The sequence below is a fragment of the Miniopterus schreibersii genome, assembly GCF_964146895.1.
Source record: "Miniopterus schreibersii genome assembly, chromosome: X".
NCBI lineage: Eukaryota > Metazoa > Chordata > Mammalia > Chiroptera > Miniopteridae > Miniopterus > Miniopterus schreibersii.
Genome location: NC_138104.1, coordinates 16,668,490 through 16,687,419, shown reverse-complemented (window position 1 = coordinate 16,687,419; position 18,930 = coordinate 16,668,490). Strand labels below are relative to the sequence as shown.

General features: G+C 42.9%; 1 protein-coding gene and 1 pseudogene across 2 annotated transcripts in view; one reads left to right on the top strand and one right to left on the bottom strand.

The window, feature by feature from the left end:
• The window catches only part of STEEP1 (STING1 ER exit protein 1), a 52,783-nt gene extending 34,070 nt beyond the window's left edge, over nt 1-18,713 (bottom strand). Inside the window, exons 1-7 of the mRNA XM_081126275.1 lie at nt 18,549-18,713; nt 14,056-14,173; nt 5,962-6,003; nt 4,119-4,257; nt 3,307-3,396; nt 2,627-2,719; nt 1,493-1,585 (exon numbers count right to left, since the gene is read on the bottom strand). Coding sequence (XP_080982401.1) covers nt 1,523-1,585; nt 2,627-2,719; nt 3,307-3,396; nt 4,119-4,257; nt 5,962-6,003; nt 14,056-14,173; nt 18,549-18,672 — 669 coding nt within the window. The 5' untranslated portion in view covers nt 18,673-18,713 and the 3' untranslated portion in view covers nt 1,493-1,522. The remainder of the gene's footprint in view (nt 1-1,492; nt 1,586-2,626; nt 2,720-3,306; nt 3,397-4,118; nt 4,258-5,961; nt 6,004-14,055; nt 14,174-18,548) is intronic.
• Nucleotides 16,126-17,039, top strand: LOC308551629 (glyceraldehyde-3-phosphate dehydrogenase pseudogene; annotated as a pseudogene). The gene has a single exon. The product of its transcript is annotated as a glyceraldehyde-3-phosphate dehydrogenase pseudogene (transcript).
• Nucleotides 18,714-18,930: the final 217 nt, after the last annotated feature.

The window sequence follows — 18,930 nt, the reverse complement described above, 5'->3', positions numbered from 1 at the left end:
GTGGAAAGAGAACAGAATACTGGATTTTGGTGTAGAGGACATCCAGGCTGTGGTCATGGCAGTTTGTGGTTAAAGTGGCGTAAAGGTAAAGGTCACTGTTTGGAGTTGAGGTCAAGGAATTGGGCGGACGTTGAGGCTGGTTATCCACATGATGCCTCATTATCTCTCAGAATGAGGACAGGAAATGAGGTGGAAAGGACAACTCAGTTGCAAAGACCTCACTAGATGCAGGTGATACCTTGTAATACACGCGAACACATTAAAAAATGAATACAAATACTACATAATGATATCACTGGAGCAGTGCAAAATTAAATATTTATATCTATAAGACTCCTCTACAAATAGCAAATGTGAAATAAAATACCCGACATACACTTTAAAAAAAAATCTCAGCATCCTTTCTTACTCTGTAATATCTTCCTCCCATGTTCCCACACACAGCAGTACTCTTAGCTACTGGACAGGATGGTAGCTCCCCTGAGTTGCTTACTGAGATTCCATTTTCATTCAGATCTCAGCTATTCTACCCCCTCACTCCATTCTGGCTTTTGCTTCTTTAGGTACAAAGTCTGACAACGGGTGGCTCATTTATAGCTTTCATATTTGAAGTGAACGAAGCTTTATGCACATTCTGGCTTTTTATGGATTTTCTCTGACAGAAGAGATTCAAATCATAGCTGCTACCTACCAGTCTAAGAGAGTCAGAGTCACCTAAAAGGATCTGACGTGCTGTAACTTTAAGTCTAATTCATGCCACTTTTTTCTATAACACATCATAATATTTTTTCCAAAATCTTAAACATTTTATCAAAGACCAGCTACTTCAGAAACTAGAGACACTTAAGCACTGATCTATTCATATAGTTTCTATATAGCTAAAGAAGTTTACATCAAATGGACAAAAAATAGTACAGAAGACCCATATATAGAAAGATTTAAAGCCCTGACTGGGTAGCTCAGTTGGACAGAGCATCGTCCCGATACACCAAGGTCAGGGCACATACAAGAAGCAACCAATGAATGCATAAATAAATGGAACAACCAATCAATGTGTTTTTTTTCTCTCTCTCAAATAAATAAATAAACATTTTTTAAAAAGTTTTGAAAATCTCACCTTTAGAAAGCAGGTCAGATAGACTCAAAGAACTTGCTGAATGTAGGAAACAACATAATACTTTTTGCTGGGGCATAAAGGTAGGAACCAGTCCATATGGTCAAAAAGAAGTTATTTTACCCATGGACACAGCCAACAACAGTGTGGTAACTGACGGGGAGGGCAGTGGGGGAGGTGAAGGAGGGCATGGGGGCAATAAATGGTGAGGGAAGGAGACTTGACTTGTGGTGGTGAACACACAATACATTGTACAGATGATGTGATGTAGAACTGTGCACCTGAAACCTGTATAATTTTGTTAACCAGCGTCGCCCCAACAAGCTCAATAAAAAACAAACAGAAAAAGTTCTTTTGCCTTCTGGCCTAAATGCTTGCCTCTAGTCTGGGTTCAGAGAAGGGTCCTGATCACTTGAACTGGTTGTCAATCAAAGTCCCCTTCATTTTTGCTTTCTTGGCTTCCAGTTCAGCCTGGGGAGGAAGAAAAGTATATGTCCTGACCCGTGACATGAAATCCTTATTTTCCTTCCTTAGTTTAACTGCCCAAACACTACCCCTCCATGCTCATTTAGTATACAAACCTGAACAGTGCTTCTAAAATCCTTATGAATCTCTAGCAATTGCTTTCCGACTTTTCTGATGTTATGGCACACACAGAAAATGATACTCTCCGTATGACAAATTGGGGCAAATACACAAGGCTGCAGTCAAAGGTGATCAGTGCAGGGATCCCCCAGCTCCAGGACCCCCGAAGGGCCGAGGGAATCAATCAATATTGGGGTACACTAGTATCTTATACATGGCAAAACAGAAAGAACAACACTGTTCTAGAACAGCTCTAAAGTTGTGTGGTCCATGAACTGTTTGTTATTGGTCTGTGCGAGATATGTACAAAAATTGACCCGGCCAGTGTGGCTCAGTGGTTGAGCATCAACCCATGAACCAGGTCACAAGTTCGATTCCCCATCAGGGCACATGCCCAGGTATGGGGCTCAATCCCCAGTGGGGGGCGTGCAGGAGGCAGCCAATCAATGATTCTCTCATCATTGATGTTCCTATCTCTCTCTCTCTCCCTTTCCCTTCCTCTCTCTGAAATCAATTAAAAAAAACATATTTTTTTTAAAAAAGAATTCTTGCACAGATAAAATTATTTTTTTAAAAAAACACAAAACAGCAATGACTAGCCCCAATCCTAGTTCTACCAATGTAGCACTATCGTGTGCCATCACATCCTGGGAAAGCATCATAGGCTCCAATCTTTAACTCCTGACCTTAGTCTACAAGTAGCAGATTAAAATATCATTCTACTTAGGGCTAGCTAACAGGTACTATCATTCAAGAGCCTGGAGCCTGTGGTCTGACAGTCACAGCCCAGAGTTAGACACCTGGCAGCCAACTACACTAGTAACCCCCAACAGACTTCCTAAAAGATTTTCCTGACTGCCAGAGGATCTTTCCAACCAAGAGATCCAAATAGTCCAGCCCAGCACCTTGTCACTACATGTCACTCACCAGCTCCTGCAGCCGTCGTTTGCTCATGCCTTTGCGCTCCAACTGTTTTTCAATCACTTTGGCATTCTGTGCATATGAGTCAGCAACTTCCCTCTGAAGGGAAAAGAGAAGAGTCCTTAAACCAGCAGTCACACCAATGGGTAACAACAGAGACCTTAAGTAGCAATTTATACCACTCAAATTATGAAATTATCACTGAAATGGCAGGGCTGCTCCCTTTCAACTCTTCAGCTTTACAGTAATCCAGGAGAGTTCAGGTTTCAACGAAACCATTTAAAAAAAAAAACAGATAACATCCCTCTCTGTAAACATAATTATACTGAAGTACCACAAAGGTAATTGCTGCTACTGCTAAGGGTAGACTCAGGAACCATCAGAGCTGGACTGGCAGGGACCTGAAATCATTGAGCCCAACAGTGTTTAAACTGAAGAGGGATGAGGGATTTACCCCTAAGGCATCTCAAAAACACTGTATGGGAAAAAAAATCACTGATTTAGTCCAACTCCCTGGTTCTCATTCTACAGATGGTGCTGGGATCCAGGGGTGCAGGAACTAGCCGGTATCAGTTTCTTACAGGCAGAGCAGTCTCTAAATATTCTGCTTCTGGGATGCTCTAGTTCTAAAGCCCCTTTCCTTTCACACACCCCAGTCTAATTCCCTTGAGAGCCAAAGCACTTACAGCTTCAATCTCCTCTTCCTCTTCATCAATAGTAGACACGGTGACAGAGCTGAACTTGCCCATGTCTTTAGTCCGTTTGGTCATCATCACCTGGAGTCATAGAAGAGGAAATCAGTCTAGATACAGCAAGAGGCTCTGAACCGCGTGTGTGTGTGCATGCAGGTGGGCACATGCCTGGGTGCTGGGGAACGTAGTTTTGGGGGGAGTGGACATCCACCTCTTTGAAACAGGCTGGCCTATCTAAAAGTGCCAATGTTTTTATTTGCATTATATTTTTCCAACATTTCTCATCAAGGGTTTTTACAGTACATTTAAAAAATAGCCTGATTCATTCCATTTTTAATTGTTTACACTAGAAGAAGAATTTTGGAAGGAAATAAATGTGAATAAAAACCATATAATTTCTAATTTTACTCATAGGGTAGCTGTTGGAAAGAAGAAACACAATATTATGCATAAAAATGGCATTTTCTTAATAAAGAATGCATTCATAAAGGGCAATTTCTTATGCACTATAACCTTATTTTAAAATTTAGGGCTAAATCCGTAGCCATATATTATTAATCCTCACCCAAGGATATTTAATTGGTTTTAGAGAGAGGGGAAGGGAACGAAAGAAACATCAATGTGAGAGAAACATTGATTGGTTGCCTCCCATATGCGCCCCAACCAGGGATCAACCCACAACCCTGACCAGGAATTGAGCCCACCACCCTTTAGTGTATGGGACAATGCTCCAACCAACTGACCCACCCAGCCAGGGCAAAATCTGTAGCTATATTAACCAGTCTGTCTCCGTCAATGACAATTACCTTCTTAGGAGGCTCTTGCTTCTGCGTATATATATTCGTTTTCCCAAAACCCTGGCCAAACTTGACTACTGCTCCATCCACAATGAAGGTCACGGGAGCATTCTTTGGCTGGGACTGGTAGAAGAGTGGCAGTCCACACCTGGGAACAGCAGAGTGAGTCTCTGGGAGGTCTCAGAATTCAGATCCCCGAAACTGACTTGTAAAGAATGCTCAGATTTCAGGAATATTTTTGTTTGTGGCATAAACTAATGATGTGCTCTTTCCAGTGTTTCCCAAAACTACCCAATAAGAATCACTGAGGGTGCTTGTTAAAACTGCTGATCAGATGCCTACACCCCATCCCCAAAAGATCCTGATTCAGCAAATCTGGAGGGGGGATGGCTTTGGAATCTGTCATTTTCCTCAGCATCCCAAGTGATTCTTATCATCAGACAAGTCTGATAAACACTGGCTCCTGCTACTGATTGCTTTCTGGTAAAAACTGCTGCCATTCTTCCCAGGTGGCTGGGTAACTAGTCTGGAGGTTTTGTCTAGTTTTGTTTTTGCAGTATCGAGAGGGCATGTAAAGGCTCCACTGCAGTGGTTGGCTCACAAATTCCTGTAGTAATCATCCTACTTTCTTTGGCTGGTCATTTTTATTATACTTTTTCAGCTAAATGAAGACCCATAAGATCTGATAAAGCAATTTAATGAATCCAGTGTGGCTGTGAACTAAAAACATCTTCTGGGCCATCACCCTGCTTTAATTCTCCTTGTCTGAGTCTTCTGAGAGCCAAGATACAACTGTGATTATGAAACAAGATTAAACTTACTATTGTTTAATATTCTATTAATCGAAACTGGAAATATATATTGCATTAAATAAACTTCTGGGGCCTGGGATCCTATAACAGGCTTTATAAATGGCCTGGATTAAATTCCTCTGTTACATTTACCGTATGACCCAACAATCTCACTCCAAGAGGAAACACATGTTCCCACCAACATTTATACTAGAATGTTCATAGCAGCTCTATTTGTAATGGCCAAAACCATTCAGAACTCAAATGCCCTTCAACGAGTGGACGGTGAAACAAAGGAATACTACTCAGCAATAAAAAAGAACAAATTACTGACATACATAACAATTTGGATGAACCCCAAAAGCATTATGCTAAGTGAAAGAAACCAGGTGTAAAAGATACAGATTGTATAGAGTAAAACACATATTATAGAATTTACATAAACTTTTAGAAAAGGCAAAACCACAGTAACAGAAGGCAGATGGGTGATTGCCAGGGGAGAGAGACAAGGAAGGGCACATGGGGTACTGGAAATGTTCTGTATCATGATAGTGGTGGTATTACATGACTGCGTGCTTTTGTCAAATCCATCAAACGGTACACTTAAGAAGGGCAAATTTTATTACATATAAATTACACTTCGACTTACGAAAATTATTTATGTTAAAAAATCTATTTTTGGCCCGGCCAGGCGTGGCCCAGCGGTTGAGTGTCGACCTAGGATCCAGGCAATCAGGGTTCGATTCCTGGTCAGGGCACATGCCCGGGTTGCGGGCTTAATCAATGACTCTCTCATCATTGATGTTTCTATCTCTCTCTCTCCCCCTCCTTTCCTCTCTCTGAAATCAATAAAGATATATTTTAAAAAAACAACAAAAAAAAACCCACACCTATTTTTGTGGCCAGCTGGTCAGAGATGTAACTTTAGTCTCTTTGAGAAGCATATTGTTATTTGGGTAGAAATTATATGGATAAAGATACAACAGAGAATTGCATCCAAATAATTCTGTTCCTAAGCCTCTACTTGCTTATGCTCAGAGAAACCCACTGTTAATACTTACTTTGCACACTTCTTCCTATACTGTCGTTCAATGCCTTCAGGCCTGCACAAAAAATGGAAGTTAAAGAAGAAAGATATGAATAAATCTCATAACCTACCAACATCACAATCTCATTACTTCAAATGCTAAAAGGGCCTTTCAAAATTTTTCATTTCGCCCTGGACGGTGTGGCTTTAGTCAGGCATCATTCCGTGCACTGGGAGGTTGTGGGTTCAATTCTCAGTCAAGGGCAAATGCTGGGACTGTGGGCTCAGTGCCCGGTGGGGGGCATGCAGGAGGCACACTCACACCAATGTTTCTCTCTTCCTTCCTCTCTCTCTGAAAATCAACAAACTATTCTTTAATTTTTTTTTCATTTTATAGATCAACTGGTTATGAAACATGTATTGATTATTTAAGCACTCCTTCCCCCTAAAAACATTTACTGAGCCCCTAATAGGGGTCCAGCATCTCCCTGACAAAGGAAGAAGAGGAGCAATAGTATAGTCATAGCAGCTTAGTCGCAGTAGTGACGACAACAACAATAGAGGTAACCACTTGTATAGCTTTTACTAAGTGCCAGGAGCTGTTCTAAAACGTACATGCAGTAACTCATTTAGTCCTCACAACAACCCTGTGAGGTAGGTCATACTATCATTCCCACTTTACAGATGAGGGCTCCTAAGCACAAAGCAATCACATGATTTGCCCAAGGTCTTAGAGTTAGGAAGGAGAAGAGACTGAATTCAAGCGCAGGCCGTCAGGCTCAAGAGCTCACAGGGCGCTGCCCCAGATGACCAACCCACCTCATTACTTCACAGAAACCTGGGGCTCATCCTTGATGCTTCACTTTCCGTCATCCCCCACACCTATGTATCAGCAAATACTGTGCATTTTATCTCAAAAAAAAAAAAATCTTGAACCTGTTTACTTTTCTCCACCTTCGTGCTACCATCTGAACCCAGGCCACCACTATCTCTTCACTGGACTGTGGTCACAGCTTCCTGACTGGTCTCCTCACTTCCCCTCCTTTTGTTTGTTTCAATTTTTGAAGAGGCAATATGTGTACATGGTATATACAGAGTATAAAATGAGAAGTAAATATCCTCCCCACCCATCCTCCTCCCACCCAGTTTTCTTCCCTAGAGGCAAATACTGTTTCCGGTTTCTTCTGTTCCTCCCAGAGATAACGGATGATACAAGCAAAGAATCCTTATTTGTACACAGAGAAAATACATTTTTTTCTTTTCCTTTTTTAGACAAGTGTAGCATATCTTACACTGTCCTCTACCTCTTTGTTCACTTAAAAATGTATCTTGGCATATATATCCTTCCCCATCATTGATAAAGAGCTGCTTCATTCTTTACATGGTCTGTACTGTATGCCTTTGTATGGATGAACCAAAATGTATTTTACTTGTTGGATAAATTCCTAGAAGTGTATCCACTTTAAATTCTGATAGACACTGCCAAATTACTCTCTAGAGAAGCTGAACCAATTTACACTCCCACCACCAACGTGAGAGTTGTTTCCCTACAGTCTCACCAACACAGTATGTCATTAAAGTACACTGCTGCCAACCTGGCATGCGAAAAATGTGATCTCATACATTGTAGTTCTTTTTTTATAAAGAGTGAAGCTAGGCATCTTTTCTTTTAAAAAATATATATATATTTTAAATATGTCTTTACTGATTTCAGAGAGAGGAAGGGAGAGGGAAAGAGATAGAAACATCAATGATGAGTCATTGATCGGCTGCCTCCTGCACGGCCCCTGTTGGGGATCAAGCCCACAACCTGAGCATGTGCCCCGACCAGGAATCGAACCTCGATCTCCTGGATCCTAGGTCGATGCTCATCCACGAGACAAGCAGCTAGGCAGGAGGTCATGGTTTGATTCCCGATCAGGGCACATGCCTGGGTTGCGGGCTTGATCCCCAATAGGGGGCGTTGCAGGAGGCAGCCAATCTATGATTTCTCTCATCATTGATGTTTCTATTTCTCTCTGAAATCAATAAAAACATATTTTTTAAAAAAATAAACATCCAATAAATATGGATTGAATTACTTTAAGAATTCAGTTCAGTGAGGAAAATTATAATCATGGAGGTAAGCTCTTAAATGGAGGAATGTATACAATGTAATGAGAACACAGAGGTTGGAGCTGCCAATCTGTCTGAGGCAAGCATGGAAGGCTTCACGAAGTGGTGATGTTCAAGCTGACAGTCCTGATAGAAAATGGTATTTCAGGCAGAGGGAATACTATGTGCAAAGGTAAAACAGCACAACATATTCTGAGAACTACAAATAGTCTGTTACTAGCCCTTAAAAAATCAAAGGAGTACTACAAATCTTACAGACAGAAAGATCTGAAGATCAATTGTATACCAACAAATTAGATAACCTGGATAAAATGGACAAATCCTAGAACAGAGTCACACCAACTACCAAAACTCACTGGCAAAGAAATAGAAAATTTAAATAAAGCACAGGCAATCATAGAATAGATAAATGGGACTTGATTAAAATTAAAAACTCTGTGACTCAAGGAATACCATCAAGAAAGGGCAAAGGCAACCCACAGAATGAGAAAAGATACAGTGCCGCTGCTTGGAATGGAACTCCAAAGTCTGTGATCTCCACCATCTTTAACACTTTGCTTCCCAGCCCTGGGCGGTTTGTCTCAGTGGTTAGAGCGTTGGCCCGCGGAATGAAGGGTCTGGGGCAGAGTGTGATTCTGGTCAAGGGCATGAAATAAAAAAAAAGCCAAAAACAAACACTCTGTCTCTCTGCTTACAAGTATTACTTATGCTGAATGTGCTCCCATTTGCTAACATCACTGGACTAGGACACTAGCAATATTTCCTGTTTTGTGTACCTCACCGGGTTCCTACCGGGATTCTAAATTCAACCTAAGCCTGAAGGGAAAGATTCACTCTGTAACTGACTTCTAGAATCCTAAAGTCAGCCCATCTTATAAGCTGGAGCTTTCAAAGCACAGGACTATCCAACCAAGGGGCTTATATTTCCCAATGAGTTAATCTTCAAATACCTATGACAAATGGGATTTTGTCAAGTTTATAAAAATTGATCAAGTACATGGCAGGGTTCTTACTCTCATCTTTTTAAGAAATTGAGGCTCTAATGTAAATGAGACAAGGCTTTTAAGTGCTATGATTATTAAAAGGTGATTAATATGAGCTGGATATTTAGACTAATTGCCCTTGTTGTCTTTCCTACTCTTAGTCTCTAGGAAAATATGCAACAGGGAAGGCTGAAATCTAAACTAAACATTCTCCCTGGTTGTGGCGGACAGCCTAATGTGGCCCCCAATGATCCTTGCTCCTTGGTATTGACACCCTTATACAGTCGCCTCCCACAATGAATAAAGCTGACCTGTGACACCAAAAGGACACTGCAGAAATGATAGTGTGCAATTTCTGAGTCTTAGAGATAAAAGATACTGTGGTCTCCGCCTTGCTCTCTCTTGGGTTACTCACACTGTGGGAAGCCAGCTGCCATGTCACAAGGACACTCAAGCAGCGCTATGGAAGATCCCTGTAGTGAGGAACTGAGGCTTTTCCCCAACAGTTAGCACTCAGCTGTCAATCATGCAAGTGAGCCACCTTGGAAGTGGAACCTCCAGCACTAATCAAAACGTCAAATGACTGCACCCACAGTCAGTCTAAACCACAGCCTCATGAGAGACCAGAACCATCCAGCTAAGCTGCTCTTGAATTCCTGACCCACAGAAACTACAGATGATAAATGTTTGTTGGTTATTTATAAAACATCAAGGGCATACCAGGAGATGAGGATGAACAGGCAGGCCAAGGCCAGATCACAGAGAGCCTTCAGGCTTAGATTTTATCCTGCTAACCAGAATCTTTTAAACTGTGCTCTGCAATGACCCCTAAAGGAAATCAGACAGGGGAAGGGAAGGAATCCTTAGGAGGTTGGGCTCACCTCTCCCCCAATCAGAACAGCTTCTTGCTTATTTATACTTCTGGGGAAGAATTTCATTTGAAGAAAGGACTGTCTGAAAATGTTTCAAAGGCACTGCTATAGGTCATGAAGAGTCACTGAAAGATTTGAAGCAAGAGACTGACATAATGTGCACTTCAGATCATTCAGGCAGAAGGAAAGTAAAAGTAAAGACAAAAGACCAGGTAAAGGCCACTTCAACAGCCTAAGCAAGTGATGGGTGCTGGAATGACGGCAGTGCAGCCGGGCTGAATGTGAGGAGGCAGCCACAAGAGAGATTAGAAGGCAGAACCAACAGCACACGGTGAGTGAGTGGATGTGTGCAGGGGACTGTGGGGCAGGGATGGATGAGAGGAAGAGAGGACAGGCCCCCAGATTTCTGCCTTGGGCCACTGCATGAGTGGTGGTTTCAGCATAGGAGGATGAAAAAGAAATTGTGTTCAGTTGATAGTTACAGAGACCTGACTGCAGTGGCTTCAACACAAGAGTTTGTTCTTGTGTAAAGGAAGTCTAGAGGAAGGTGGCTCCTGGCAGCGGTTGAGACCCAAGACTAGTATGGCAAAAGCTCTGCAATTCTCGTGGCCTTTCCTTCCCAGTCCCAGGATGGCTGATGGTGCCCCAATTATCAAGTCCGTTTTCCAAAAAGCAGGAAGGAAGAAGAAGAGTAAAAAAAGGTCTTCCTTGGAAGCCCCACCCAACAATTTCTACTTCCATCCCTCTTACTTGGCAAAAGCTAAGTCTAACTCAGAATCTTAGAGGGTTTTTTTTGGGGGGGGGCTGGAATATGTACCCTAACTTTATAGGCACTAGTATATAGGCATGTATAAGAGAAGATTTAGGGTGGTACTGAGTGAACCAATCTGCGGTATTTTCCATGAGAGAAATGATGAGCTTGGCCTTAGTTATGTTGGATCTGAGGCAGAACATCAGGTGAGGAGGTAGAGTAGGCAGTTATAAAGTTCTGGGTACAGGAGAAAAATGTAGGCAGATTTAGATCTTGTGAGTCCTCAGCATGTAAGTGTAACTGAGGCCAGAAAAGGTGGTGAGAATGTCCAAGGACAGTATAAAGAGAGAGGGGAGAAAATCAAGGTCAGAGCCCTGGGGAAGACCAACATTTAAGGGACAAGTAGAAGAATCCAGAAGATGGAGAAAGCCAAAGAAGTAGGAGAATCACAAGAGCAACTTCACAGAAATCAAGGAAGAAAACAGCACCATGAGAGGCACAGGCAATAAAGATACCGACAGAAACTCACCCACTGATTTGCAACTGGGGGAAAGGTAGATGAGGGAAAGGGAGGACTAGGTAACAACAGTGTCAAAGGAGAGGAACTTTTTTTTTAATATGTCTTTATTGAGTTCAAAGAGAGGAAGGGAAAGGGAAAGAGAGAGACAGAAACATCAACAATGAGAGAGTCATGGATCGGCTGCCTCCTGCACGCCCCCCACTGGGGATCGAGCCCACAACCTGGGCATGTGCCGTGCCCAGGAATCAAACCAAGATCTCCTGTATCATAGGTTGATGCTCAACCACTGAGCCACGCCCAGCCAGGCAAGGAGAGGTACTTTAGAATGAAGAGACTTGGAGATGGAAAGTGTTGGGTTCCAAGGCCTGTGTTGGGCAGACTGCTTTATTTTCAGTAACTGGTGTTCCCACACTAAGCTGGCTACAGAAGAGGAAGGGTAAGGAGCAGACCAAAATTCCACCCTGGCCAGTTGGGGAACACACTAGACTGGCCATGATTAGAGCAGGAACTATGTCAACCAAGGGGGAAATGTACCATGCCTTGTTGGTAAACTCTAAGAAGTCTGTGGCCCAACAGTCACTTGGCCAGAGGCCACTGGCCTGGGAAGTACCCCAACACTAAGGCTGGGCCTAAAGCTGGTGAACTTCCAGGATCAGGCTGACTGAATTCCAGGGTTTCTACTTCAGCCTAGGGCCACACAGTCTTCTGGCCTAGAACTGAGGGCATCTGCCTTACAGTGTCATAGGTGTCTGTGGCCTAGTTGTGTTATTAGATTACTTTCTGTATCAACTGAATAATATATATTCTTTTAACATATATAATACTATTATATAGTATTATATTATATATGTAATATGCTACATAAATATATAATTAATAATTTACTGATCTTAAAGATAGCCAGTTAATAATTTTCAAAATCAGAAACCTAAATAAAGATTAATGGAGGAAGAAAATGCACAAGAGAATGAATTAGCTTTAGATAGGGCATATTATTTATAAACCTTCCTATATACCATAATGAAATGTTTCCCCAATATTTCCTGGAGAACATCCCTTTTACTATCCTAAGTTTTATTAAGATGTGTGCCCCTGGTTGTATCTTGTATATAACCAAAATTTTCTTCAACTGCACAATTCTGGAAGCCGAGTTGTCACAATGGTGCTTGATGCCTTATTTGCTTCTGAATGTCACTGAGCAGTGGTTCCTTTTTTCATTAGTGCGGGCTGATAACAGTTTGGTTTCTTAAATAAACACAGCTAGATGTCAGCCTGTAGTTTTTTCTAGTTCAACACCAGAATATAAACTCCGTAAGGGCAGGGTTCTTTCCTTGTTTACTGGTTGTACTGGGTTGGATAGTGCCCCTTAAGAAGTAATGTCCTTCCAGGAACCTCAGAATGTGGCCTTATTTGAAAAGATGGTTGTTGCAGATATAATTAGTTAAGATGAGTTCATGTAGATGAGTAGAATGTGTCCTTCATCCTTAATCCAATGTGACTGGTGTCCGTATAAAAAGAGAAGAAACACAGGGACAGAGACACAGAGAGGCGGCCATATGATGATGTGGACAGAGATGAGAGTGATGCATCTACAAGCCAAGAAATGAGAAGGATGGCTAGGAAACACCAGAAGCTAGGAAGGGGCGAGGAAGGATCCTCCCCTAGAACTTTCCATTTGAGCATGGCTTTGCTGACACCTTAATTTCAGACTTCTAGCTTCCAGAACTGTGAAACAATTTCTGTTGTTTTAAGCTACCCAGTTTAGCAAACTAATATACTAGGATATCCCAGATTTGTAGGAAGTACCAGGCACATGGTAGATCAAGAAATGAAATATTTGCTAAATGAATGGATGGGCTTTTTAATTCCCTAGGATTGACCTCTCTGTGACATCTGGCACCTGTTGATGACCACCCTCCCCCCGCACACATTTCTGTCATGTCCTGTTTTCCACATAAGCAGGTTCTCCTGGTTCTGCTCCAATTATTATGTCTGCTTTTTAAATGTCAATGTTTCCCCGGAGTATATCTTTAGTCCTCTCATCTTCTTGCTCCACAATCTTTCTATGTAATTTTATCCCTTCCCAGGTTTCAATTCCCCATATGTACCAACGACTCCCAAATCTAAAAGAAATCTAACCATGTCACTCCCCTACTTTAAAAAAGGAGATGGTTACTGCCCACAGGTAAGGTCGAAACTTGTCCACTTCAGCATTTTATTATCCTCACCCCAGGAGGCATGAACCCCTTCCTGTAGGGTGACCAAGGCTCTAGCCACAAAGGACTAACCGAATTGCCCAAGCACACATATTTGATGCTTTTAATGCTTCCATATTCCCTTCATCTGGAATGCTCCTCATTCCCCTCATTTATTTTGCAAAATCCCTGTGCAAGGCCAAATACAAATGCCACCATCTATTTCTACCTTTCCTGACCACCATTCAGGCAGGATAAGCCACTCCTATCAGTTTCCCTGTAGCCTTCTGTTCACCACACCAGTATTTTATCCTATCACATAGGTAGCCTGTTCCCTCACTGAGCCATGGCTCTTTAATGGTAAGAATGGTACTATATTCATCTTCACAGCTGCAATCCCTAGATCTGTGCCTGAACATAGTATGCTCCAAGAGATTACAGGCTGAAAGAACTTGTTCTACTGGCAAAAAAATATATTACGGCTCTCAAATGGCAATAGAATCACATCTCAGCACTATTTCAACAAAACACAATAAAGCTGCTGCGGCATTAACAGAAGTTAGAGATCTACCATAAATATGAATGTATTGGGCCCAAAAGACCTGTTCGACACTAGATGGGCTATTTACAGCCCTCAGAACTAGACCCCAATCCAATAAGGAAATCCTAGGCAGAGAACATCAACCTCTTACCTGCGAAGATACATGGTCTCCTCATCTTCTGTGTTACAAAACTTGTGGGCGTGTTTGGCAGCATCAATCACCCGGGACCGATCCCGGGGCCTCATGGGCAATTTCTCCAACTGACAGTCTGAAGTAATGAAGAAAGATTTGGTCACTAGAGTCATGAAATAAACCCTGAGGCAATCAGAAGTTTTCAGTGTAAATTTTACTATAATTACTATGCTTGTTGAAGCCTATTACTGAATTTTCCAACTAAAAATGACTTGCTGTCAGGAGACCTGGATTTTAGTACCAGCGTTGTTACTACCCTGGTGATCTTTGGCAAATCACTTCTTCTTTCTGGGGTCTTTTACTTTATTTGAAGGATGTATAGATTATATTATCTCAAAAGTCCTCCCCGGCACTACAATTCAAGTTTTGAGTATTTCTGTGATTCAAGTGTCATGGTACACTTGGTTTGTGTTATAAAGCATTAGAATCAGAAGAAATAATCAAGCATCCTCCAATGCCTATGAGGAAAGCACTGGGAAAGGTGGATAAGTTCTTAGAAAAGGAGAGAGGGTAGGTGGTATGCTATATATAGTATGCAAATGACTCATCCCAGTTAGAGAAGTTTTAATATGAAAACACACAGGAAATAAATTAGGTATAGTTATAAAACAGATGGAAAATTGATATAATGCCAATTAAATACCTAAAGGCTCATAGAGAATTCAAGTGATCAGAGTAATTTGAGATTAACAGAGAAGGTGGAGGGGGAGTTAGAGATCACCAGGCAGTTTGCACGATAGCTCATTGCTCTTCACATCGACCTGTTGAAGTAGACATTTAGTATTCCTAGTTTAAAGATGAGGGAATTGAGGTTTAGAAAGGGTAAGAGATCTGCCACGCATTTAATAAGAAGCAGAATAAGAATTCAGACCCAACTCTAGGTGACCAAAAGAGAATTCATTTATTCCACAAATATGTGAGGGTCCTCTGTATACCAGGCACAGTCCCAACACTGTGCTGGGAATTCAGCAAAGAGCAGAGCAGACAAAGTGCCTAACCTGATGAAGTTTACAGTCTAGCAGAGGAGGCAGAAAACTTAAAACTAATAATTATATAATGTGATCTTAGATAATGCTACATGCTAATAAAAAATTTAGGAAGATTGTGGCCAGTGTGGCTCAGTGGTTGAGCATGGCCCTATGAACCAGGAGTTCATGGCTCGATTCCCGGTCAGGGGCACATGCCTGGGTTGTCAGCTCGATCCCCAGTAGGGGGCGTGCAGGAGGCAGCCGATCAATGATGACTCTCTCATCATTGATGTTTCTCTCTCTCTCTCTCTCCCTTCCTCTCTCTGAAATCAATAAAGATATATATTTTTTTAAAACATTAGGCAGAATATTAAGAGGAAGAACAGTAATCTCAGACAGTGTTAAGTGCTACCAAGAAAAGTAGGGCAGGGTAAAAGGACAGAGTGACAGGGGTGTTATTTTACATAAGGTGGTAGCCAGGGAAGTTTTCTAAGAAAGTGACATTTTAGCAGAGACCTGAATGAAGTAAGGAAGCACGAAGGGAAGAGGGGTGGAGGCAGACAAAATCCCAAAGGTCCTGCCTGGGGGCAGGAACATTTTGATGTGACAGAGAAACATCAAGAAGGCCACTGTGGCTGAAGTGCAGTGAACAAGGGGAAGAGTGTTATGAGATGAAGCCTGAGAGGTAGCTGGGGGTCTGATCATGCATAGTCTTGGCATGGACTCTGGTTTTATTCTTGGTGTTATAGGAAAACAGCAGTTTGAAACAGGACTCTGGCTGCTGTGTGGAAAAGAGACCACTAGGGACAAAAAGTAGAAAGCAAGGGACTACTGTGGAAATTCAGGTGAAGGATAATGGTAGCGTGGACTTCAGTGGTAGAAATGGAGGTGGTAAGAAGTAGCCAGGTTCTAGATAGCTTTTCAAGGAAGAACCTGCAGAATTTGTTGATGGACTGGATGGATGTAAGGTATAACAAAGAGAGAATTCAGCTCTAGGCTCCTCCTGTTCGTCAGACAGCCTCATCTTCCTGCAGAGTGCCAGCTACAACCCTGAGACACGATGGTGAACGGGTTTGTCTGTACTGGGCGCCTGGTCACCAGGGCTGTTTTTAACTCTGGCAAAGGGGATACTGTTGCCATCAAGACCCCTTTATTGACCTCAATTACATGGTCTACATGTTACAGCGTGATTCTACTCATGGCAAGTTCAAAGGTAGTCAAGGCTGAGAACAGGAAGCTTGTCATCAACGGAAAGTCCGTCTCCATCTTCCAGGAGCGAGATCCTGCCAACATCAAATGGGGTGATACTGGTGCTGAATATGCTGTGGAGTCCACTGGTATCTTCACTACCTTGAAGAAAGCTGGGGCTCACTTGAAGGGTAGAGCTAAGAGGATCATCACCTCTGCCCCTTCTGCAGATGCTCTCATGGTTGTGACGGGTGTGAACCATGACAAGCATGACAACTCCCTCAAGATTGTCAGCAACGCCTCCTGAACCATCAACTACTTGGCTCCCCTGGCCAAGGTTATCCATGACAACTTTGGCATCGTGGAAGGACTTGTGACCACAGTCCATGCCATGACTGCCACCCAGAAGACCATGGATGGCTCCTCTGGGAAGCTGTGGCATGATGACTAAGGAGATGCCCAGAACATCATCCCTGCTTCTACTGCCACTGCAAGACTGTGGGCAAGGTCATCCCTGAGCTGAATGGGAAGATCACTGGAAATGGCCTTCCATGTCCCTACTCCCAATGTGTTGACTGTGGATCTGACCTGCCACATGGAGAAAGCTGCCGAATCTGATGACAAGAAGGTAGTGAAGCAGGTGTCAGAGGGCCACTCAAGGGCATCGGGGGCTACACTGAGGACCAGGTTGTTTCCTGAGACTTTAACAGTGACACCCACTCCTCCACCTTCTATGTTGGGACTGGCATTGCCCTCAATGACCACTTTGTCAAACTCATTTCCTAGTATGACAATGAATTTGGCTACAGCAACAGGGTGGTGGACGGCCTCCAAGGAGTAAGAGCCCCCTGGAACACCAGCCCCAGCAAAAGGAAGAGAGGCCCTCACCTGCTGAGGAGTTCTTGTCACAAATAGATCCCCCAACACACTGAAAATCTCCTGATCTCAACAGTTTCCATCCCAGACACCCTGAAGGGGAGGGGCTTAGGGGCACCATCAATAAAGTTCACTGTACACAGCCAAAAAAAAAAAAAAAAAAGAGAGAGAGAGAGAGATTTCAAGAATGATTCTGAGCCCTGTCCAAGTGGCTCAGTTGGTTGGAGCATTGTCACATACACCAAAAGGATGTGGGTTCGATTCCTGGTCAGGGCACATACCTAGGTTGAGTTCAATCCCCAGTCGGGAGACATATGAGAGGCAACCTATCGATGTTTTTCTCTCTCTCCCCCTTCCTCTCTCTAAAAATCAATGAAAACATATCCTTGGGTGAGGATTTAAAGAAAGAAGAATAATTCTGAGATAATGACTGCAATAGGGAAGACTGAGGGGAACAGTGGAGAGCAGGGAGTAGGGTATCATGAAATCAATTTGAACATGATTTCTTTGAGAGGCCCATTAGACATCCAAGTGGAGACGTGGAATAGGCAGCTGGAGTTTGAGGAGAGGTGCAGGTTAAAGATGAACATTTGGGAGTTATCAGCATATAGATGGTATTTAAAGCTTGGGAATGGTTGAAATCACTTAGGGAGTGAGTACAAATTGAGAACAGATGAGAAGACTGAGCCCCAGGGCCTTGCAAGGCCTAAGTCTGAGACAGAAAATGGAACCAGACACTGAAAAGAGGCAAAAATCGAGGTAGAAGGAAAATCAGGAGAGTGTAGTCTTGGAAGCAAATAAAGTGTTTCAAGAAGGATAGAGTGCTCATCTCTGTCAAATGCCTCTGAGATTGGGACTAAAATGATCGTTGATTGACCACTGGAAGTGGTAATATGTTGTTATTAACCTTAACAAATGTGGTTTAGACGGTGAGGCGGGAAAGAAAGCCTGTCTGAAGTGAGGTCAAGTGGGAAGTGAGGATGCAGAAACAGCCAAGGTAGGCCACCTCTTGTAGAAATTTTGCTATTTTAAAAAAAGCAAAGAAATGGGGTCATAGCTGAAGGAGAATGTAGGATTAAGGAAGGGTTTTATTTTCATTTCAGATAAGAGCTATTACTGCATCTAGAGGCGGAGTGAGAGGACGGGAAGATAAATCTTTTTTTTCTGAAGGAGGAATTAATTTTGAGACGTCTGGATACAAAGTCACAAGGACAACGTTAAACAGTAACCAATAAAACCGCCCCCGAGTCGCGTGGGGATGTGTAGGGAGGATTTTGATGCAGAAGGAAAGCCAACCAATTTTCAAAGAGCCTGAGAAAAATCACACTTGAGAACCGGAAGTTTCGACCCTCGCAGAGCACCACCCCTCCCCCCTCGCCCCCCTCCCCCCCGGTCGCCACCAGTTCCCCTACTACTCACCCAGCACCAGAACCATCTGGCCGCATAAACAGTAGTAGACATGGAGGGGCTTCTCACCGTCGTCATATTCCTCCCTGTCCCGGGTGTCGGAGCAGACGACGGACCGCGACACAACTTTAGGCATAGTTCCGAGGAGAAACCCGCAAACTCTGCGCCAAATACGAGTCGCGCGGAAATGACGTCACAAACGCTCCTTGAGCCTTCTCCCTATACTGACGCCGATCACGTGTCACTGGTAGTCACGTGAGCTTCCGGGCTGTCTCATTAGGCTAAGAAGCCCGGGGGCGTCCCCAGTTGCCCAGATCCTCCTTTGCCTCGCCTGTTAGCTGGAACTGCTTTGCAATACGCATAATGCAGATTTTAGGTGTGCCTCTATGATTTT